Here is a 24,191-nt window from a genome sequence, read left to right on the forward strand (position 1 = left end):
ATATTCAATTGTTATTATAATTAGGCCTTTAGATGGACTAAAGATTGGCACCAACATTCATTTCGATCGCCTTTTTTTTTTTTTTTTTTTTTTTTAGGACCAGAAAATGGTCTCCAGGCGGCAAATGCTCCTCCTCTAGGCCGAAAACAGTGCATCTTGCCGGGGTAAGTCGCGACGATTACCGGGGCACGATCACCGGGGACCCCTTTTTCCAGCACACACGTCCGATACCACGTGATAACAAATACGTCATTCCCTGTTGACTAAAAAAAAAAAAATGCACCCTCTCACGGCCCTAGGGACCGACAATGGTCCCGCCCGATCAGCGGGCCAAGCTGCTGCTGCACCCCGGGAGGAGTGCCTCTCTCGCGGGTATGTGTCGAGCAGCCCCGGGGCAAAGTGGTTGGGTCGCCGCTATTACTATTTTTTTCTAGGAGCACAGTAAATGTAATAAATGGTGATCATGTTTTCACTTTTTGCTTATTAGCACTTATTATTTACTTATTGCTTATTACCACTATATACTATTACCTTGTTGTGTTCTAAAATAAAAAAAATATGAAAATAAAAATACAAGATCACTTTGAACAAGAAAACATTTATTTTTAGAACTATATAACAATGAACATATACTGGAATATTTGGAATGGGGAAAGGTATGAGTGAGAGTGGGGGCTGGAGGGGAGTGAGGGGGAATCGGCTGGGGGGGGGGGGGATCGGCTGGGGGGCAGTCCTGCTCAGGTGGAGCAGTTCCTGCAGGTGGTCAGGCTGTGGTCCCTGCATGTCACGTTCCCACATTTGTGGCAGACGCTGTAGACCCTCTTTCTTTTTCCTCGGCACAGCTGACATTGCCTCCTGAGCTTTGGTTTGATGGCTGCAGAGGGACCGGGAGAAGGATCTGCAGCATCGGGAGAAGGATCTGCAGCATCGGGAGAAGCAGCGCCTGTCTTACAAACTCTGCTGTGAGGACAGAGCGGGGAAGTCGCTCTCTCCTAGCAATGCATGGTTGCACTAAGGCTTCTCCAACCTGCTCTATGTAGACCCTCCTCCTGTAACCTTTACTTCGCTGCCAAGCTGGGTCCACCGCGGTCCACAGGACATAGCCATTATAAACAGAAATGTCAAGCAGATGGTGGAAAAGGGCTAACAGCCACCGTCTCGTCCGCCTCCTACAGCTGTAGTCGTTAACAGCCTAATAAAAACACAAAACACACACACACACAAAAACATTAAACCTACGTATATTTTACACAAGAATATATGAGCAAGAATGAATAAATTTGTGCGCAACTGATGCTGACACCTACCTGATCGAGTTTGTCCACACCTCCCTTGCATCTGTTGTAATCCCTTATTATGTGCAGCTTTCTCTTGGGTCCGTCGCAGATTCCTGGAGTCCGGTGTTTGGAGCTCAACAGGAGCACATTTTTGCCGCGGCGAGGGACGTATGAGACGGCCGTATGCGTGGAGGTGAAAGCAAACACGGAGGAAAAAACTCCTCTCCCCCTTGTCTGCAGCAGTTCTGGCGGAAGCTCGGGCTTGTTCTTCCGAATGGTGCCAACCAGGGTATTTGTTCTCCTCAGCAGCTCCACTGACAGAGGGTAGGAAGTAAAAAAATTGTCACAGGTGACGCTGTGTCCCTGTAGCCCCTCCGTCAGCTCCAGAACCACTCGCATACCCTGGTTGGTCTCAGCGCGCCCAGTGGCTGCTTTGCCCGTGTACAGCTGCAGCCTCCAGGCATAAGACGTCTCCACGTCGCACACCGCCCATACCTTCAGTCCATACCTCCCCGGTTTTTTGGGCATATACTGCCTGAAGCTGCACCTCCCTTTGAATCGGACAAGCTGTTCGTCCACGCAAATGTCTTTGTTTGGGAGGAACATCATTTCGAGACGATGGGTCCACATGTCCCAGATCTTGCGAAATGGACCCAGTTTGTCGTCAGAGTGTGTTGGTCTCGCAAGTCTGTCGTCGAATCGCACAGCTCTGGTGATGTGGCGAAACCTTTTCTCCGACATGGTTGCACGAAAAATCACCCGGCCGGATTTCTCGCTCCAGAGGCTGATCGTGGCTTCGTTTCGGGAACGATAAACACCGGCCAGAATTATTAGTCCGACATAGGCACGCAGCTCATCGCTGTCCACGTCCCTCCAGTCAGCCATAGCACGTCTCCCCTGGAGATTGGTCATTGACACGATGTGCTGGATAATGTCATCCGTGAGGAAAAGGGAAAAGCTGGATAGTGGGTCACTGATCTGGGCCAGGGCGTATAAAGTGGGTCCGGTGCGTCCCGTGGCCGCTGGAACGTAGCGGAACGTCTCAGCGTTCGTAGGTGACCACCGTGTTCCATTTTTTGAGATCCACCCCGCTGATTCTTCCTCTCCGCTCTCACTTTCGGACTCCGATCCATATGAGTCGGAACCGGACTCCTGCTCCTCCGTTTCCTCCTCTGAAGAAGTATCCGATTCATCCCCCGAGGATGGGGCACTTTCCTCGCTGTCGGGGTCCATGATGAGTCGCAGGGCTTCCTCCGCGTTGTACCGTCTTGCCATTGTGAAAAAGATTACTCCCAGCTACTGCTCATTCTTATAACCACGGTTTTAGTGCAGCTGCACAAACAACCCAAGCTTGCAGACAAAACAAGTCTAATTTGGCTTTGGTATTCGTTTCATATTTGATTTGTTTACATTGCAGGGTGCACTGAACTGCAGACTTCAAAAGGAGAAAACGTTTGAAATTAGGCACACACTCTTTGATTCTGAGGTTAGACACACACTCCTTTATTTTTTTTAAGACACACACACACACATTGATGATGATCCAAACTCATCATTTGAGCAGAAAGACACTGCTTTGAATGTGGGATTTTCCTCTGTAAAACTTGTATTTTCCAGCAGGCGTCAAATGTGAAACAAGAGCGCCACATGATGGACAAATAAAAAAATTACAATTCTAAGCACACACGTCCGATACCACGTGACAACAAATACGTCATTTCCTGTTGACTAAAAAAAAATGCACCCTCTCACGTCCTAGGGGCCGAAAATGGTCCCGCCCGATCAGCGGGCGAAGCCGCTGCTGCACGCCGGAAATGAGGCTTCGTTTCCCGCAGGTCTGTCTAAGCAGCCCGCTGTTTTCCAGCCGGGATCAAATGTGGAGCAAGGGCGCCACCCGGTGGACAAATAAAAAAATTACAACTCTAAGGCCCATAGACCAAAACGAAACGGAAACATAAGTAATCACCAAGACATTAATGGTAATAATTCTGCAGTGAAAAATAGCGTTTATAATGGAAGTCAATGGGCCAAAAATGGTCCCCAGGGCTCGGAGAGGATGTGTATTGTTAGCTTAGCCACTGAAGCTAATTTAAGGAAGTCAGACTTGAATTTTGAAATGAAATTATGCCAAGTTTTTTTTTAGAGGATTTGGCTATATTCCATTCAACACAGTGCAAATGGCTTGTACCTGAAAACCTAAAGGGACCATTTATGGTCCCAGGGCCACACAGGGGTTGTAATGACGCTAATTCAGTTTACAAAAGGGTTCATTCGCTCGGTCAGCAGGTGGCAGTATCCTCTTACGCTGGGGAGTAAACTGCCATTAAACGAACAGAAGAAGAAGAAAACCCCTGCACATGCGTGGTACGGATCGGGGAGTCCTGATCCGTAACTATCTTTTTATTTTTTGTTTTTGTCTACATTATATTGAAATGTTTCATTATTGGAAACATTTTAAGAGATACTTGTTATTCTTAACAGATACTCTGACCCGTAACTATCGTAAAACGCAATTAAAAGTCATAATTCCACACTGAGATTTAATCTGATTCATTACAACTTACTCCCAATCATTCCCATCATGCTGACAATAATGTGGACAATCCTGTAATTTGAACAGCCTCGTCAAGTTTAAGGTGGTCTGGGCACACCTAGCACAAAGGAAAGAGCTGTTTCTGATGTTCAGGTTGCTGTGACATGACATCTTCTGCAAGAGATTGAGGATTTTTCTTCTCTTTAAATATATAGCATATACTCCTTTCCACAGCAGCATTGTCCTCACAGGAAGAACCCTCCTGGGTCATCGGTGATGGGGGGCCTGATGATTGTAGCACATTTGACTGGAAGAGGTCTGTCTGTGTCTGAAAGAGATGCTATTTAGCAATGTGTTTTATGAGGACATGATATTTGTGGCTTTGAACAATGCCAGGTCTTCCTCTGCGCATTGTAAGTCACAAATATCTTTCCAAACTGTATTTCAGGCTTAAGTACAGAGAAACATGTCTGTGAAGAGGATGCACCAAAATCTACCCTCACACAAAGTGGAGCATGTGCCATCTGGGCAACTTTCTGTCTCCTTTTCCATGTCGCAGCCTTGGCCTCTCCAAAGAATTTCAGGATCACCATTTCCATCAATATACCCTCTTGTGGAAATACCTCTTTCACAGTTTCACAAACTGAATACTTTCAAACTGTGTTGCTCCACTTCACAGACAAGAACAGAACAGAATCCATTTGTTGGATTTGTTCCTGATGGGTGATGGGCACTGCCAGGGCTGCCCTTTGTCACTGATTTTGTTTGCAATTTTTATGGACAGAATTTATAGGCGTAGCCAAGTGGCGGAAGGCTTTCACTTGGGTGGTCTCAGAATCTCATCTCTGCTTTTCGCAGATGATGTGGTTCTGTTGGCTTCATCGGGTGATGGCCTCAAGCTCGCCTTGGAACGGTTCACAGCCGAGTGTGAAGCGGTGGGAATGAGGATCAGCACCTCCAAATCTGAGGCCATGGTCCTGAGCCGGAAAAAGGGTGGAGTTCCCACTCCGGGTCAGGGACGAGTTTTTGCCCCAATTGGAAGAGTTTAAGTATCTCGGGGTCTTGTTCACGAGTGACGGGAGGAGGGAGCTGGAGATCGACAGATGGATTGGTGCTGCGGACGCAGTGATGTGGACCCTATACCTGTTGTGGTGAAGAGAGAGCTGAGTGTAAAAGTGAAACTCTCAATTTACATGTCAATATACGTTCCTACCCTCACCTATCGTCACGAGCTGTGGGTAGTGACAAAAAGAACGAGATTTTGGCTGCATCCAGACTCTTCTCACGGTCAGAGGATGGGCAGCATGGTAGGTAGCACTGTCTTTCTGTGTGGAATTTTCATGTTAGGTAAAATGGTTATTCTAAAGGTGTGAGTGTGAATGGTTGTCTGTGATGTCCTGTGACAGCTGGAGTAGACTCCAGCACCCAGCCCGTGACCCTAACTTGGACAAGTGTAAGCAAATGGATCATCTGAGGATGTTGCAGGAATATAAGCTTACACAAGGTTTTATCCCACCACCCTGCATCAAAAAATAACAATCCTGCTGTTTTCCAGAATATAATGAATCAAAGCCAATTCAATGATGTTCAGAAGCACCAATAAAATATTCAACTGTGTACAGTTCTGGCCAAAGAAATGTGATTTTCTTTCTCTTTTTTCACTACAAGTCAGTTTTTTATGGCAAAAAGATGGCATTTCAACAATCTGGAGACAAAACCTCATTAGACACATTTCTCTCATTAACTAAACCGGTAAAGCTGGGAAGCGGTGTTTCGTCTGAATGTGGTACAGGTGTCATTGCTGATGAAGGTTGGGGTAACTGACAGAAGATTTAGATTTGCAACTGCTTACAGAAATAATGCCAAAAACATATCCCTTCATATCATATCATATATTTTATTTTATTTTATTGCATTCCAGTGTTTTCTAATTTCTGCTACAAAGCTTTGCACTTTTGCTGTAATGAAGCAAATTTCCCACCTGCGGGACTAATAAAGGTCATCTTATCTTATCACTGGAATAAGAAAATCCAGAAAAATCTCTTTGTCCACACTCGCAGGTTTTCCACACATACAAACTGAATGAGGAGCCCACAGCTCTTTTTGGTTGCCCAGTTTCATAGCAGAACAAGTACACTAAGCTCTTTTTGTATTTTTTGGGAGTAGAGCTTTACAATACAACCTATGCTAAGATGGTTTAGTGGGGTTATTCACCCACATCAGGTTAACTGATCATTCTTAAACTAAGTGAAACATTTTAAACATTGCAGCAAAATGAGCAGGCTTCATGTGACCTACTGTTTATGAAAAACTCAGACACTGCCTGATCCAAATGTCTGCAGGGGAATGAAAGACTGGGGTATTCATGCATAAGTGAAATGACTTAATTAGAAATAAAAGTGCATATTTCACTGGTGCCTTCAAGCACAGTCCTGTCTGGGCTTGAGCTGAAGTCAGTTACTGTATTTTTACTGTATTCTCCCTCTGGTGGCAAAGGTCAACCTCAGTTACAGACACAGATCTGTGTACAGAAAGAAGTTCAGAGTATCTTCAGAGTAACAACTTTAAAGTCATGTTAGTACCAGGGCTCAGTCTGTTTAACTGAAACAGACTGAAACTGAAATCACAGGAAATAAAACCACACAGAGAGGAGAACTCTGAGCAGAAGGTATTATTTAAATAAATAAAAATGTGTTATAACTCATTACTGCAGGCCTGTGTCTGTCTTTATAAGCTCATGTATTATAAATTTACATTTACGTGTATGCTGTTGGTAATCACTGTGCAATAACAGCCATGCACCAACTGTGACAACCCTCCAGTTAGGCAGTGGTACTCTTCACTCTGTAATAAGAGCTTCCTGGGATTGTCTTTAATCACAGATGGATGTCAGAATGGTGACTTAGAGCCAAGCACACTACACAAACATGATAAGAAGCCAGATTTATAAACCTTTTTCTGTCAGACAGTGATAAGCTGTAATTGTGTTTTTCCCTTAGTACTCATTTTTTTTTATGAATCCAGGGTTTAGATCAAAGTCTAAATCAGATTAAACATTCAGACAAAAAAAGACTTCTCACAGCATTATGCATTATATTCAGCTGTTGTTTTCAGTACACATGTTACATTTAAAAAATACAACATAAATGTAGGACACATGTTACTGCAAAACTTTTCATCTGATTTTTAATGGCTCGTGACATTGCAGAGAATAATGAACAAGCTGGACTTTTGTAGTTCAACAAATAAAGGTCAAGGGTTAAAAGTTACAGTAAATTAACATTTGTTTGCACTGGTGGGAGGGTCCTGCTCAGGTTTGAACGCAGGATCAGTGCTGCTAACCTAAATATTATCAAAACGTGTTGCTTCTCTGAATTAAAACACAATTTGCTATCACTGAATTTTCTATTATAACATCACCTCCTGTTGGTTGATGAGCGTGACGATGAGTGGGTTTGACATTCATTGGAATCTTTCCAGTTGTGGGAATCTTTCAAATCCTGAATGACAACAGTGTTGACTCAGAGTTCAGCTGGAAAATTAAAGATAAACATTTTTTTTAAAATTCCAAGACATTTCAGCTCCAGGCAGGTTTTCTACGGATCAAAACTCACCAACAAGAACAAACAGACCAGCTATAAGTCCAATACATGCAATCATGCTTCCTCCATTGCTGACGCCTCCTTGTAGACCTGGAGGTAAGAAAGAGGTGTCAGCTGTCAGGTATGTGATCACAGACCTGAGGCCTGTACTATGACATTCACACGCCATCTTGCAGCTGTCTGCTGATAACTCTGCATTCCTTCACACAGAAAACATCCTACAGCAGAGCCTATAATGAATATAAAGTTTGACATTGAAAAGACATCCACAACAGCCCCTTCAGTGGACCAAAACTGGACATCCAAAAAATACCATATAAAACAACATCACTCTGTTGTTGAGTGGGTTTACTGACGCTGCATGATTTTCAATATTTTCTTTACAAGGAAAGATAAAAATCCCAGTTTGTGATCAGTGCCAACCCCATCCCGTACACCCCCTCTGAACACGCTCTCAGCTGAACTGATAAAACCTGGGTAGATGTTTCAACAGACAGAGACAGTATACTGGGTAAGTTCAACTTTCTTCATAGTACAGTAGACCCAGCAGCTTTCTACAAAGTCTGATCAACAACCAGGAAGCAGCTTCACCTCTGATCACACACACATACTGAACTCTACTCACTCACCTGAAGGATCAACAACAGTCAGCTGGATGCTGCTGATGGGGGGAGTTGGAATATTAAGACTCTGCCGTTGACGGCATTTAACGACACGACAATGGTACGTTCCAGTGTCGTTCGCCCTCACATGCTTCAGAATCAAAGACACGTCTCCATCTTTGATCTCCCCATCCTGCAGATCTACCCGGTTCACAAAGGATGGATGCTGGTTGTCTGGATCAATTCGCTTCTCTCTGTAAAAAAGGACATAATCTGTCCCGAGGTCAGCCCTGCTCCACTCTGCTACGCAGATGGACGAGGTGTTGTTTGGAGCTCGACATGGCAGAGTGACATTCTGTCCGGGCTCAACCGTGATGTTTCTATGGACTGAAAGAGGAAACAACACAGAGCAGAGAGGTTAAATGGATCAAAGTACGACTGTTTACCTATCCAGCAGCCAATCAGAGGAAGAATCTAAGAGAAAAAGGTTTTCCTCCACACGTGCATGAACTCAAAGCACGGCTTTATTAACAGAAAGGAAAAGGGCGATACAAAAGTACACTGGGATGAACTAAAACTAACTCACAAGGAGGCACAGGGAAATCACTGGGAAACGCACACAACACTGAGGGACGACGCGACATGGAACAGAGGGAGACTTTGACATAAATACACAGAAGATAATGAGGGAAGTGGAATCAAACAGGGAACACAGCTGAGGAATTTACACATGACAGGATGGAGAGGACACGAAACTAAAAACACTGACACCAAGATGCGGACCTTAAACGTAACACAGGAAATTTAGAGAGAATACAAGAAACTCAAACTAAGACACTAAACTAGGGCAACTAAGTGAACTTAGAACAAATCATAATAGAAAATCACAAGGACACAAGAAAACTCAAAGTGTAAGATCCTGACACTGTTAATAAATATACTCTCTCGGGAGCGAGTTGTGTGTTTGATGTGCAGTGTGGATATATTTATATTTCACATTTGAAAACAAAGCCACTCTGTAAAAATACCCCTGCATTCAAAATGTTGCTGAAATTTGGAAACATGCATGTGCTAAATCTTGAATAAAAGTTGTCACTGAAGGAAACCTTTTATAATTATATAACATTATGTAACATTTAAAGGGTCTCATTGATATTTAGGGCCATATTTACAAAGAAACAAAAAAACTTGTAGGCTGTTAAAAAGGTTGGGGTGAGAGAAGGAAGACAGGATAAAGACATGCTGTGGAAGAGAGACAGAGGTTAATAACAGATATGATTCAATGCAGAGAGGTCTATTAACACATAGTGAGTGAGAAAGGTGACTGGTGACTGGACCAGGTGAATTAAGAAGCAGAAAGTTAGCGGCCATCCAAGTCTTTATGTCTTTAAGACATTCCTGCAGTTTAACTAATTGGTGTGTGTTATCTGGCTTCATGGACAGATAGAGCTGGGTGTCATCTGCATAGCAGTGAAAATGTATGCTATGTCTTCTAATGATGCTGCCTAAGGGAAGCATGTATAATGTAAACAGAATTGGTCCTAGCACTGAACCCTGTGGAACTCCATAATTGACCTTAGTGTGTGAAAAGGACTCTCCATTTACATGTACAAACTGGAGTCTATTAGATAGATATGATACAAACCACTGCAGTGCAGTACCTGTAATACCTACAGCATGTTCTAATCGCTCTAATAGGATATTATAGTCGACAGTATCGAACGCTGCACTAAGGTCTAGCAGGACAAGCACAGAGATGAGTCCACTGTCAGAGGCCATAAGAAGATCATTTGTAACCTTCACTAAAGCTGTTTCTGTGCTGTGATGAGCTCTGAAACCTGACTGAAACTCTTCAAATAAGCCATTGCTCTTGACGAAGGCGGTCCCACTTTTCTCCTCTCCTCCTCTCCCTTAGCTTCCCTGCTTAGCCTCTTATGTCCTTGTCTAGTCTCGTGTTTTTTGTATTACTTTACCCTGGAACATTCTCTCACAGTCTGTTCTCTAAAACCTAAAAGAGGAATTATGGATTTGATCAACTGGTCCCTAAATGCAATTGACACCCCTTTCTCAACGAGAAGTTTGGGCTTGGGTGAGCCTAAGTGCTGAAGATATCTACCTATTCGGAACCATGGTAACAGGCGTTCTGGCTGATCAGAGCTGGCTTGGCCCTGACTTATCGAAGATTTAAGAAACCCCCACAAGGCTGCCCGCTGGGATTGAAACGATGGGAGAGGCGTGAGTTTCTCAAAATGGGCTCATTGAGTGCAGCATGGATAAGATCTTGGAAAAGCTACGGCTGCTGCGAATATTCATAATAAGATCTCTGAGTGCAGACTGGATTACACCTTGGGGAGGCTCACTGTGGTCGTGAGTTCTCAGAATCGGCTCTTTGAGCACAAGAATGACAACATCACAGAACGCAAGTATGGCGAAGCTCACGGCTCTCCAACGGGAGATTGAGAGACCAGTGTTGGACTGTAGAACTGCTTTAAAATTCATATGAGTTGTTCGCACTAAAGTAAAAACCACCATCACTTCATGCGGATACCCTTTCGGTGCCAGCTGCGGTTGCAAGGCTGGAGCCGAACAAAAAACACCCTGATAACGACTGTGTTTAGACTGTTCCTTCCCATTCCATGCAAGGCCACCTGGGTTGGCTGGCAGACTGTTTACTTAGCCTAGCAGGGCGAAGGACACTGTCTCAGCTGAACTCTGGACATGCGCACACATACATATACACTGATATGCACACACTCATCCCCCCTCCCTTTCCAAGCGCCTTCGATGCTTGTTCCTTCCTGGGAACACGGCGGGTCTGAGCCCGCGGTGGAATGGTAGCGCTGGGCAGGATGGCTGCTGTGTTTGGGTCGGATTACTCTTCACCCCCCACCCGACCCTGTGGCTTGTCACGTGTTCCATACTGTTGTGCTCTGGACATTTATGTGCTTTTTTGTGCAGAGGAGTTTTTTTGTTTCCTGTTCTCATGCTATCCTCCCAGGAGCCCAACAAGAGTAGAGGTCTCTTTTTTTCCTCTTGTACTTTCCCATTGTAGTGTATATTTCAGCGTTTGTTTTCTGTAACGCTACCGATCTCCGACCTGTATCCCCATGTGATGTCTGTGTTGTGTGTGTAAGGTCCGGGGGGGGGGGGGTGTCCTATTTCACTGCAGGAAGGTTGGAGATTGGCCTATAATTAGCTAAGACTGCTGGGTCTAGAGATGGCTTTTTGAGTAAAGGTTTAACTACAGCCACCTTGAAGGCCTGTGGTACATAGCCGATTATTAGAGATAGGTTGATCATATTTAAGATCGAAGAATTAATTAATGGCAGGACTTCTTTGAGCAGTTTTGTAGGAATGGGGTCTAAAAGACACGTTGATGGCTTGGAGGAAGTAATTATTGAAGTTAACTCAGAAAGATCAATTGGAGAAAACATCAATGGTACTAAGAGTAGCTGTCACGGACCCGGCTCTGGAGGACTCGGGGGTCCTTGAGCAGTTTTGAATGTTGTTGTTATTATTATTATTATTAGTAGAGATGGACCGATCCGATATTACGTATCGGTATCGGTCCGATACTGACCTAAATTACTGGATCGGATATCGGAGAAAAATAAAAAATGTAATCCGATCCATTAAATATCACAAAAGCACCTCACAAAACTTGCAACACGCCGTAACTCACCTCAGAACGTTAGCAGTCGGAGCAGTATGCATCACGTGATAGAGCGGCTGTGGCAGGCGGGACCCGTCGGTGGTCTGGATAGCATTTGGAGCTTCGCTAGCAACCTGGCATTTCATCTACGACAAAGTTATCCCCGAGAGAAGTAAAGCAAGTGTGTAAGTCCATCTCTGAATGTTTGTAAAGCATTCCCACGTTAAGCTTAACGAGAGACTGCCTCTCGCTCTCCGGCTGCTACTTCAATCGTGAAACTGCTTAAATGATCAGCTGATCGGCTTTTCTGTCGCGAGTCCGTCTCTCATTTGTTTTTGGTCCACTTTGCGCCAGAAAGAGCAAACCAGCGGCTGAACAACAGCAGCACGTTTAAGCTTGATAAGCTGTTGTTACAATTTATTTAAATATTAATTTCTACACCAGGATCTTTTTCTACGTAGCTGACGGCTGGTAACTGTGCAGGGGCGGATCTAGCAAAGTTTAGCCAGGGGGGCCGATAGGGCATTAACTGGGAAAGGGGGGCACAAAGACATACTTTTCTTTCTTATTCTCATTTAAAATGTCGAGCTTTTAATAAATAATTATCTGACACCCAAAGTTTTAATTTGATGTAAAATGAATAGAAATCAATTACTGTATATAGTGATTAAGTCTAATATATATATACCCTAGTAAGCTATAGTACTTTTTACTTTGGGAAGGTACCATCTGTGCAGTCTGCAATTTTGTTGAAGAAAGATGTTGAATCTATTTAATATTTCTTGAAAAATAATTGATTTCTGTGCATTTTTTTTCACACTGCATCAAATTAAGGTTGATTACGTCGATTAAGCATCATGAGGTGGCGCGTGAGGGGTGGTTCCCTATTTTTTATTTATTTATTTTTGTTGTTGCTGGGAGTTGGAACCCTATTAGTTAGGTTGCTTAATATTTACGCTAAGTACTCTTTAAAATACCAGAATAGGGAGGATGGTGTAGGTCTAAGTTTATTAGATTGATCAGTATTGCTGAACTATGAAATATTTTTTTTGTATACAGGTATAACAGAATAGCTTTAGTGTAGTTGTTGTTTTAAACTTGAGTATGAACTTGCAGACTTGCAAAATGCAGCAAGATATTTTAAAAAACAGTTTTGTTGATTAAAAAACACTATATCGGATTCATATCGGTATCGGCAGATATCTAAATTTATGATATCGGTATCGGACATAAAAAAGTGGTATCGTGCCATCTCTAATTATTAGTAGTAGTAGTATTATTATTATTTGGTGATGTGTGTGTTTTTCTGCACAATGCTGTGTTAGTCTGTGTTCCACTCGTATGTATAGGCAGGGTGTGGGTGTGTAGGTGTGTATGTCTGTGGGTGTGGCTGGAGGATGGAGCACAGCCACCTGCAGGCCTGATGGGTGTGGCCCTGCGGGAGGACTGGCCACACCTTAAGTTTCTGCCACACCTGTTGGTGATCAGGGCTCGTCGGGGGAGCTACTTAGGAGAGTGTTGGAGCTCCCACCGGTGCGGGATCATTGAGTTATCGTACTAAGTTAGTGTGTGTCTCAGCATATGTCAGTGCTGTTCATATATGCCCGCCGAAGGTTAGTGTTGACGGCTGCTTCTATGGTTTCCCTGCAGGAGGAAGAGTGGTCCAGAAAGGCAGCACGCACGGGGTGTGCAGAAACACAACAGCGGGGAGCACGAGCACAGACGTCGGGGGGAAGCACGCACACAGGGTTCAAGGGAGCAACGGGGAGTTATTGTGTTTACAGCTTTTCACTGTAAATAAAGAGCACTGTTTGCATCGCAGAGTCTGCGTTTTGGGTCCTCCTTTCCCCACATCCCCACGGTCCACCAGCCAGACCATGACAGTAGCTGTAGACAATATTACATCTGTGGGATGATTGTTGGTATTTTTTTTCTCTAATGATAAAAATTTTAGTTGTGAAAAAGTTCATGAAGTCATTACTAGTTAACGTTAAAGGGATTGTTGGCTCAAAAGAGCTCTGACTTTTTGTCAGCCTGGCTACAGTGCTGAAGAGAAACCTGGGGTTGTTCTTTTTTTTTTTCAATCAGTGACGAATAGTAAGATGTTCTGGCTTTGCGGAGGGCTTTCTTATAAAGCAGCAAACTATTTCTCCAGGCTAAATGATGATCCTCTAGATTTGTGACACGCCATTTCCTCTCCAGCTTACGAGTCATCTGCTTTAGGCTATGTGTTTGAGAATTATACCACGGAGTCAGGTACTTCTGATTAGAGACCTTAGTTTTCACAGGAGCTACAGTATCCAGAGTCGTACGTAGTGGTAAATGGCCTGTATTTATATAGCGCTTTACTAGTCCCTAAGGACCCCAAAGCGCTTTACATATCCAGTCATCCACCCATTCACACACTGGTGATGGCAAGCTACATTGTAGCCACAGCCACCCTGGGGCGCACTGACAGAGGCGAGGCTGCTGGACACTGGCGCCACCGGGCCCTCTGACCACCACCAGTAGGCAACGGGTGAAGTGTCTTGCCCAAGGACACAACAACTGAGACTATCCAAGCCGGGGCTCGGATACCTTCCGATTACAAGGCGAACGCCCAACTCTTGAGCCACGATCGCCAGTGAGGAGGTAAAATTATTAACAAGATAATCGACCTCTGTTGGGGTAGCGTTCAGATAGCTGCTCTGCTCTGTGTTGGTACAGGGCATTGAAGATGATAACAGTGGGTGGATTATATTCTTAAACTTAGTTACAGCACTTTCAGAAAGACATCTACTGTGATAAAGTCTACTCTCCACTGCTGTGTAATCAATTATTGTAAATGTTATCAGGAAATGATCAGACAGGAGAGGGTTTTCAGGAAACACTGTTAGATGTTCAGTTTCTATGCCATATGTTAAAACAAGATCTAGAGTGTGATTAAAGTGGTGGGTGGGTTCTTTTACATTTCGAGAGAAACCAATTGAGTCGAATAACAGATTAAATGCCATGTTGAGGCTGTCATTTTTAGCATCTACATGGATGTTAAAATCACCCACAATAATTATTTTATCTGAGCTCAGAACTAAATCAGATAAAAAGTCTGAGAAATCAGGCAGAAACTCTGTGTAAGGCCCAGGTGGACAATAGATGATAACAAAAAAAAAAAGTTGTGTCGCGCTGTTGGGGAGATTTGCGGAATTTTCTAAGTTGTGGCAGGATGCTAGATCATGGCTTTCAATGTCGTTTTGAGCACTAAAGGCTCTTCCTAGGGCAGCTGCTACTTTCACTTCACTGTCTGCCTTTAACTGATAGTGTTTAGTTTTCTCCTCCTCCAACCTTGCTTTTGTTTCCAATTCCTTTAATTTCCACTCAATTTCCATTTGTCTGATCTTGGTTTCTTGTGCCAGTATTTCTTCTGTGGCTTTTGGCTGCAAGTTCAGCTTCTGCTTCCACCTCATGACTGCCAGTAGAATCTGCCTTTGAGTATGCAACCGAACCATCTGGGAATGATGTTTCAGTTTCGGTATTACCAAACACAGAACCATATTCCCCTTTGTTTAACATCACTTGTACTCTTTCCCTTTCAATATTTTCCTGTCGTTTAGCAATGACTTCACAAATGTTAGTTGTAAGCACTGCACAAGCATCTGTTCGTTTAACAATGTCTGGAATCATGGATTGGCTGCTAGAATGGGTTCATAATGCCGTTGTACTACAGCGTGCTTATGTCTTATGTCATGACTGCCATTATTTAGCTCTTCAGGTGAGCCAAAATTTTTAACTTTGTTCTGATTTCTTTAGCTGCCTTCTTCCAAGTGTCATAAGTCATAATAATGCCTTCTCATTTTTCCCAGGAAAAGTACAGTTTAAAACATGTACCTTAATTTTGTCTTGTATCACGCTGCTTCACGCTTCATTGAGAGCTGCATTGTGGCACATGTGAGCCACAAAATTGGGTCTGAGCTGGAAGTGCAGCTTGTGGCTAACTACGTGACAGGTCCCTCTGCTGGACACTACCCATAGCTATGCAGGCTTATATCAAGAAACAAAAACTGACCTTTACAAAAATTATGTTGCCGTTTAAATTCTCCTAAATATTACAAAAATACTTTGTTATAAATAAATAATACATAAGCTATAAATTATTAATTCAAAACATCATTTACAACTTTTTAAAATGTTTATTTATTTATTTTTTGTGTAGATGCCTCACTCTGCAAACCTGATCTTCCTCTCGCATTATAGTTTTTTTTAGCACAAGTTTTAAAGTATCCATGAACACAGACTGACAGGCATTTTCAAAAGACCGGAAAATATAAAACAGCAGTGTTATCGCATATTCACTCCTGCAGCTTAAAGCCTAACAGTTGCAAACACACTTGCGGAATGAACTGGTTTCCTGTTCCAGACCCTGCTCAGACTCACCTGCAGAGACCAGCAAGACGCAGGCAGACAGCAAACCGCAGCAGAGTGACGCAGATGTACCAGCAGACATCTCTCCTCCTTCAGCCTTGAAAAACTTTTAACTTCCTTGATGACAGACGATTTAACCTTCGAGGGGGCGTGTCCACTGATAGAATCTAGAAACAGTGCATGAGGAGGAACAGATGTTTTACATTGATCGGTTGTTTAATGTCTTTAAGATGTTCAAACTTTGTGCCCTTCACTGTTTCTCTGCGTGATTAAAAACCTCTGATATCTGTCACCCTCTATGTTGCTGTCTTGAGCCATATGTCATCTCTATATATTTTGCCTCCAAGCAGCCAGACTTTATTGTGATGTTTTAAAGTGGCCTTGAGGAATAGTTCTTCAATCATTCTTCCTCACCATTTTCAGCTGTTGTTGCTTGTTAAGCCACTTAAGACTGACCCTTCACTAGCACGCTGTCGCCAAAACACATTTTTTTTCGCAGCTGCTTAAAACAGATGCCATGATGTTTGCTTAATTGTCTAAGTACTGATGATAATGCAAGATTTTCTTGATTGGTGCTTGCGTTTCAGTAAAACCATGAAAAAAACAACAACCTGAAATCAGCATGAAAACACTATTTAAAAAATAGCTTTGTCATTTCTGATTATTACAAAAAATAGTTTTGTTGTCCTGTTTTATTCATTTGGGCTGTTTGCACTTTCTTAGCAAACACTGCAGCTGGTGCAGAGGAACCTGCATTCAGGTTTGATGTGCAGCAGTAGAGTGAAGTGCAGGCCTGCAGGTAACATGTAAAAACATATTTGCAGTGTAGTGTAACACTGCGGTGTCACCAGACTTCTGTAGAAATAAAAAGTGGAATGTGTACATGTTATCAGTGGACTCATTGTTCTGCTCCTTGAGATGAAGTCGTGTCTGAACTTGAGCTGCATTTTTCCACTATGGTTTTAAAGTGACTTTTCACACAAAGTCACTTTAAAAGGAAGCTGGCCCAGGCTCATAAAGTACCAGAGGAAGCACGGTTGGCTCCATCCTGTTGGCTAGTTGATCCCCAAAGCCCAGCAGTAAAGCTCAGTCTGGTGTTCTGATGGGGACCATACAAAAGTATAGCCACCAGGACTCCAACAGGAGCAGAAGAGACAGCTGCCAGTTGGCTGTGGGTTACAAGTGGTGGTGATTGGGTAAAGCTGCTGGGACAGGGCTGGATCATCTAGGTAAGGACGTGTAATGTTGAGAGGCCCGAAACACCCATAGAACCCAGGAAACATCACTTATGATGTGTACCAGTATGACCACTAGATGCGCCTTTCAACAGATCAAAGCTCACTGGTGTCAAGTTTGTCAGTGTGGCAGGCAAGGGTAGGACCCGTACACATAGGAGGAAGTAAAGAACTTAAGCAACAGCTCTATTTGCTGTGAAACGGAACTAAAAAATAAAGTACAAAGAAACACTAAAAGAAGCAAACAAAAGATAAACTAGAAACAAGGACTCTTGTAAGCAAGGAACTCATGACTTGGCATAAACAAGAGAACATGAAAAATGCCTCAACAAGCAGAGGGAGACTGAGGACTTAAATATACACACAATAACGACAGGATGGGAAAAGTGGAAACACAAATGTGGAGACACAAATCAGACATAACGACAAAGGGGAAGCGAACCTGAACAAAGTGCATACAGGACAAGAGACAATCAAAATAAGACTGGAAACACACTGACAGAGACTCTGACACACAAGCTGGACAAAGAAACCGGGGAGACAAGAGTAAACACGGGGACAAGACTGACTAAATATAGGAGAAGATTAGACAACTAAGGTCACTAAGAACAGAAGGCTAACAGAAACACACTTTAAACTTGGCAAATGAATAACCAGGAACCTAAGAATTATAATAATTTTTTAAAACGAACAGCACAATGTTCAGAACTAGAAAATACTGAGAAAATACAATATGTGTGGACAGATGTGAAATCTTTTTTCTTTTCTTTACTGAACATAATGTTTTTTGTTTTTCCTCCCACATGTGATTAATATCAGTTATGACATGAAAATAAACTATAAGCTATTTTTTATCGCTTATTTTCATGTGAATGTTTAGGTTTGATTTTTAAAGTTGTCAACATCAGAAAACCATTCATTTGTTTTTTATTTGGTACAGAGCAAACAGCACTAAATATGACCTCTTTCTATTCTCCCAAATAGTATCATAATAACTTTAAATGGAGGCTCTGAGGTGCAAAACAGAACCTCTTTTTTAAAATTGGACCTCCTGCAGCATCTGAACCGCTCCAGTGAATCCAGCCTGCAGCTTTAATGTTGGTTTAAACAGTCACTGCTGTGAGTGCGAATCAGAGGCTGACTGAACTGACTGTGGATGAAAAGGTTGAATAAATACAGCCAGCAGGGGGCAGCACTCTGACTTTGTTTACGTTTATCCTTGGCAAACATAAATAGAAGAATAATCTATTTAATCTATTCATGCTGACTGTATAACACATTTCTTCTATGTGTGTTGCATCTGTACTTCTTGCACTTGTTATATGCATGCTGTGTCTTCCTGCACATTCTGGACACACACACTGCAGCTCTTCTTCATGTTGCTGCTGGATCTAGAACACACTTCTCCTGATCCGGATGAATTTTTCGGTGGAATCTGTGATTAAGAGTTTAATGTCCTGCATATGTTGCCTGCACATGAGTAACCATCATTTGTGTTGGCCCTGCATGCAAAACATTGGCAGTCATGCAGGGTGGATCATTCCTTGAAAACCATCCAGTTTCACCATTTGATTTTTTTTTGTTCTTTCCTCGATGGGCTTGAAATCTAAACGGGGACTATCACTTTTCTTTAATATTTGTTTAAGTGATGTCTTGAAGCACAGAATATTATATGCACATTTATATACCCAAATATTATCAGTTCTTTGATCTAAGTGTTCTTTCAGAGCGCTGCTTAATTATTGAAAGTGTCAAAAACAAAACAGAGTAAAAAAGTTTAGCATCATTTCTTCACTCACAGCAGGCAACAGCTGACCCCAGGCCTGCGTCTGAGTGCAATGAGTGAAAGAGGTGTTCCTAATAAACTGGCTCCTCCCTCACAGCTGTTTGCAGACTAAGAAGTGAGCTCTGGGTGTTTTGTAAATACAGAGTCTAAGCCCGTCTTACTCAGTCCTCCTCTATCGTGCAGACACTGATCACAACCTCAGCAGCAAGCTCAGCACTGAAATGTGGATCGTCTCCTGCGTCCTCATTGGCTCTCTGGCCTTTTCTTTGCCAGGTGAGTTCCATGTGTGTTCATAGTGCCCGCTTCATCATTTTAAAACTTGAAACATGATATGTATTTTTTTATTTTGAAAATGAAGTGTTTATTTAACCTACCGACAGAATTTAAAATAAAAAAAATCTATATTAATTTGCACATTTTAATTTGTATTATATTTGCTAACGTCTGACATTTTTTAATTGTCATTGTTCAGGACACTCAGCAATTATTTTATCAATAAATATCTTTAATAATATTAAGTAAAGAACAAATTCAGGAGACAGAGTCTCCAATAAAAACAGGTTAGGAAGCCAGGAGCTCCTTTGCATTGTTTTCTAACCAGGTTTAGGATTTAAGCCATAAGATTTTAAAAATGCTGGAATAAAGTTGTTTCTTGCTCGATTTCTTGCTTCCTTGCCCAACAATGTACAATGAAGACCATTTGTGTCCATGTGGTCTGTGGAATCTTACAGATCTGGTTTCTGAAGTACTGATTGATCAGTGAGGGTTTGGACCTATTTATCACTGACAAGAAGATTAGGTCTGCAGCATTTGTTGTCATGGTGAAAGTAGTTTAAAATGCTGAAAAACACTCAAAAAAAGAAGATTTTCTGCTTCAAACAGAAAAAAAAATTTAATCGAAGACTGAGACCAACTGAAAACCACATAATTCTGTAAAGGTCGATAACAATGAAAGAAAAGACACCCTGGCTTCATGCTTCACTACTTTAACATGTGGACTGCTTTGTGGATGTGACTCATATTCAGTGCTTCCTGTAGCCTCCATAAAGCCGCAGCGGTTTCTGGTGATGGATCTTTTTTTTTTATCTATGCCTTTATTTTACATTTAATTTCTTTATTACTTGTAAGTGTTGCTCATTCAGAAAGAATTTTTTTTTTTTGATGTTCTGTTTGAACTTTTTAGTAAACATGAGGAGGAAACTGTGTCAGGTTTATCTCACAGGATGTCTGTTTCTGGTTTGGTGGATGGATGCACATGAGCGATTTTCTCAGACCCTGTAATTTCTCCAGGAACACGAGATGCTGCAGCATTTTGTGAAAGTCGCATGACTTTGATAGAAGTGTCATATGTAATCGATCTAGTCTACTTTTCAAGTAGGTATATGCACTGTCACCTCAGTTCTTTTCCCCTTTCCTCATTTTTCTTAGTTATTTGCAAATTTGTCACACTTGAATGTTTCATTTTATCAAACAATTTTAATTTTAGTCAAAGATAACAAATACAAAATGCTTGTGGAGGAATTTTGGTCCACTCGTGTTTGCAGAATTGCTTGAATTCAGACACATTGGAGTGGTTTTGAGAATGAAGAGCCTGTTTGAGGTCGTGCCACAGCATCTCATTTGGATTTGAATCCAGTCCTTTAGTGACTGTGTTTGCTTTATTTTAGACAATCACACCACCACACCTCCACCTACATCTGCCTCCATCACTCCTTCTCCATCACTCATTCCTGTGTTGTCATCTATTGGATCAGTATGTGCTGTGGTTTTGCTTATGTTAGTGGTTCTGGTGGTGAAACGATGGGTATGTGGAAAACCCAAAGGTAAGATTATTACATTTTTTAAAATAATAATTTTCAAACATTTTATAGATTTATTTTGAAACTTGTAATAACAAACATGTCCAACACTTTTATGTCCAAGCAGTAAAATACATTGCTGTTCATTTTCTTCATTTCAGAGGATGCAGAAGAAGTTAGAGAAAATGTCATCACAGATGGCGTCATATACAGTGAAATCATAACCTCAAATTATCAACAGCAGCCAGCCAGACAGAGCCCAGGTAGTGTTTTATATGCTGAGGGTCCATGTTGCTATCTTTATGGAGTCCAGTGTCACTTTAAATAAGTTACAGGGAAAGTTAAAGAAAAGAGGAAAGGGAAAACTTGATTTAAACATTTAAAAAATTCTCCCCAGAACTCCAGAGAAACTCAGATTCTCACCAAAACTCTCTGAACATTATAACCAAACCCCATCAAACAGCCAGTTCATTATTTCAGATCATATATTTCCTACATTCTTGTGTGTCTTCCTGCAATGTTTGAAAGCTCATTTCAGCTCTCGCCTGTTCTAGCTGCAGTGATGTCCACTGTGTGTATTTATTGTGCAGAGAGCGATCCAGCTGCAGTCTACTCCACAGTGAGGAGGGACGACGTCACTTATGGACGAATCATCATCAAAGACAAGAAAAAACAGTCAAAGAGGAGAGGTGAGGTACAACCACTCTGCTTTGTCACTGCAGACCCCCACAGCTCACAGTGGGGCTTTATCGTGAATCCAGCCTTAGACGCTCTTGGTCTTAAGCTAAAGATTGTTTATTTTAAGCTGAATCTCTTTAAGTTTCTAACTTGCTGTTCTACATTGAAATTCTGCTGCTGTATTTTAAATGGTATCAGGGCAGCTAGAGTCATGTTCACCACATGACCGAAATGACCTGATCTGCACATTTCTTCTCTAACAGCATCAGAGCTATACAAAGTTGCCGATATAGAATCACCACACTGCTGATACTCTTCTCTTCTTTGACAAGTCTTTGTTTTTGGATGGAATTAGACCGATTACTGTCGGGTTAAGGCCACACCAAATGAGAAATATCATAAAAATGGTATATTACCCAACATTTTTATTGATCTTCTTCAAACTTCACAACATTATACTGGGCCCTGGGTCACATGAGTCATGATTTCAATACAACGTCACAATGAAGCAGTAAAGTTTCCTAAAATCCCAGTCTGCATGAACACATGTTAAAATCCTCAAGTTTATACAGCTTATAGATTTCTGCTAGTTGTGCTCCAATCATATGGGTAAAGATAATAAAATACACAGTTTTCGTATATAATTCTTCAAGATCTTAGGTCAAAGGTTAGGGTCAGATGAATTAGGAAAAAGCTTTAGTTTCCATTCGGTTATCAGTTTTGTTCTCTGTTATGTTACATTTCATTGTAAGAATTGAACAAAAAGGCTGCCAGTATGACCTGTAAAAACCTGCAGCCTTTTTTAAAAATTGCTTCATTGTGCAGAGAGTGATCCAGCTATAATCTACTCAGAAGTGTGAACTAGTTATGAACAAATTGGCTTCAGAGCAAACAGACCTGCAGGTACAGTTATTCTTCACTATAAGATGATTAGGATTTTTTTTTCTAAAAGGTTGAAATGATCCTTTAAAGTGACCAGGAAGTGTATCTGTAGCATAAACACAGAGCAGGTCCTGATCTGCGGTTTCTGGGTGAGTAACTATAAGATAAAGTTTGGGTGACAGAAACACAGTCAGCACTCTGCTGAGGCTCATTGTTTCTTTTCCATGAACTACTAAACCTAAGCATTTCCTGCTGGCTTTCTTTCAAATTAAAAGCTAATTTATGACAGAAAGGCTGAAAAACTTTTAATGTGAAAATGCTGGAGGAAGTACTGAGCTTCATTCATGGCGTTTTGACATTGATAAGGACAATGAGTTTTAGAAAGATGAACACCCTGCCCTAAAAATAACATTTATATTATTTAAACTGTCTGAGCTTTGATCAATAATGTTTCATTTTGATGACACTCAACAGTTCTTTTGTTGTTTTGTTGCGATTTAACTGCATATAGGTTTGGTTTTGTACAGAGCTGTGGGTTGAGCTGTGCATGTTTGTGTGCTCAGATTTTCTGGAGCCAGAGGTCATTTACTCCAATCTCCAAAGTAGTCGACCAGTCCAGCCAGTGGAGTCCAGCTGCTCTTCTCGTGTTGTCCTGTGGGTTTCATGAAGATGACTGATGGAAAATTTGAATGGACTGATAAAACATCTGTCTTCAGTTCAGATAGGAAACAAACAAATTAACTGCAACCACAGACTATAAACAGCATGAGCATCGCTGCATTGTGTGAGTTACAAGCAGCAATTCATATGACAGTTTTCAGAAACCCAATGAACTGTTTCATTATTAAATTAAAAGCATTCTGTGCTTTCAAACTCAAAATCGTGAAATTTGGTTTGATGAAAAAGAAAACATTTCATCATGTTTAGTCAGTTTAATTGAATTAATTGTTTGATTGAAATAATTCAACTCAGTCAATTCAGTTCCATTTGTATGGCAAATAAAAAGATCACAGCAACAGTCGCCCCGAGGTGCTCAAACTGGACAGCTCCCCTGATCCAGTCCAAAAAATTATAGAACCATAGTTAATCATGCTTCCATCAGATAGCATGTATTTTAAATGTGAAACATAGAGACAACGAACACAAAGAAGAACATAGACATGACGTTAGTTTTGTGGATTATAAAGGCCTTCAGAGTCTGCTGCCATCTACTGCTAATACTGGGTATTAGCAAATGAAAAACTACTTAATGTCTATATGTTGTGATATGTTTATAGTTAGTTATTCAGAGTGAAAATGTTTTTATTGTTGATGAAGGATTACCAGACTGAAAATACATCATATAAACACACATTTTTCTGTATCTCTCCCACATGTGATGAATACCTGTTACTGCAGCGGTCCCCAACCTTTTTTGCGCCACGGACCGGTTTATGCACGACAATATTTTCACGGACCGGCCTTTAAGGTGTCGTGGATAAATACAACAAAATAAAACTAGTACCGGTACCGAAAAAAAAAGGTTTAGTCATAACACACGTGAAAAGACCCAGGAAGACCGAGTTAACGATCAAAACAGTAACAAAATAAGGCTGAAAACCGATAAAAACCCTGAGAACCATACATCACACCTGAGCCTCAACTCTCGCGGCCCGGTACCAAACGACTCATGGACCGGGACCAGTCCGAGGCCCGGGAGTTGGGGACCGCTGTGTTACTGGATGAATCTGAACATTCTTTGTTTAAA

General features: G+C 41.8%; 2 protein-coding genes across 3 annotated transcripts; one reads left to right on the forward strand and one right to left on the reverse strand.

The window, feature by feature from the left end:
* Positions 1 to 6,993: 6,993 nt before the first annotated feature.
* Positions 6,994 to 16,150, reverse strand: LOC146578918 (butyrophilin-like protein 2). 2 transcript variants are annotated; one of them, XM_085269115.1, is made up of 4 exons: positions 16,077 to 16,150; positions 8,042 to 8,401; positions 7,425 to 7,502; positions 6,994 to 7,310 (listed from the first exon to the last, which is right to left on the reverse strand). In XM_085269115.1, the coding sequence occupies exons 1-4, from the start codon at positions 16,144 to 16,146 to the stop codon at positions 7,273 to 7,275; spliced, it is 546 nt and encodes a 181-aa protein (XP_085125241.1). In that variant the 5' UTR covers positions 16,147 to 16,150; the 3' UTR covers positions 6,994 to 7,272. The 2 variants fall into 2 exon arrangements, with proteins under 2 accessions (XP_085125241.1, XP_085125242.1); XM_085269116.1 differs by having other exon boundaries at positions 6,994 to 7,342.
* A 3,127-nt stretch (positions 16,151 to 19,277) lies between these two features.
* On the forward strand, positions 19,278 to 24,191 carry LOC146578919 (uncharacterized). The gene is made up of 5 exons (XM_085269133.1): positions 19,278 to 19,358; positions 20,753 to 20,908; positions 21,046 to 21,147; positions 21,475 to 21,573; positions 23,008 to 24,191. The coding sequence occupies exons 1-5, from the start codon at positions 19,307 to 19,309 to the stop codon at positions 23,109 to 23,111; spliced, it is 513 nt and encodes a 170-aa protein (XP_085125259.1). The 5' UTR covers positions 19,278 to 19,306; the 3' UTR covers positions 23,112 to 24,191.

Source organism: Mchenga conophoros, linkage group LG3 (assembly GCF_057382185.1).
Source record: "Mchenga conophoros isolate Kocher_MC1m ecotype Shallow Benthic linkage group LG3, M_conophoros_male_GT1.1, whole genome shotgun sequence".
Taxonomy (NCBI): domain Eukaryota; kingdom Metazoa; phylum Chordata; class Actinopteri; order Cichliformes; family Cichlidae; genus Mchenga; species Mchenga conophoros.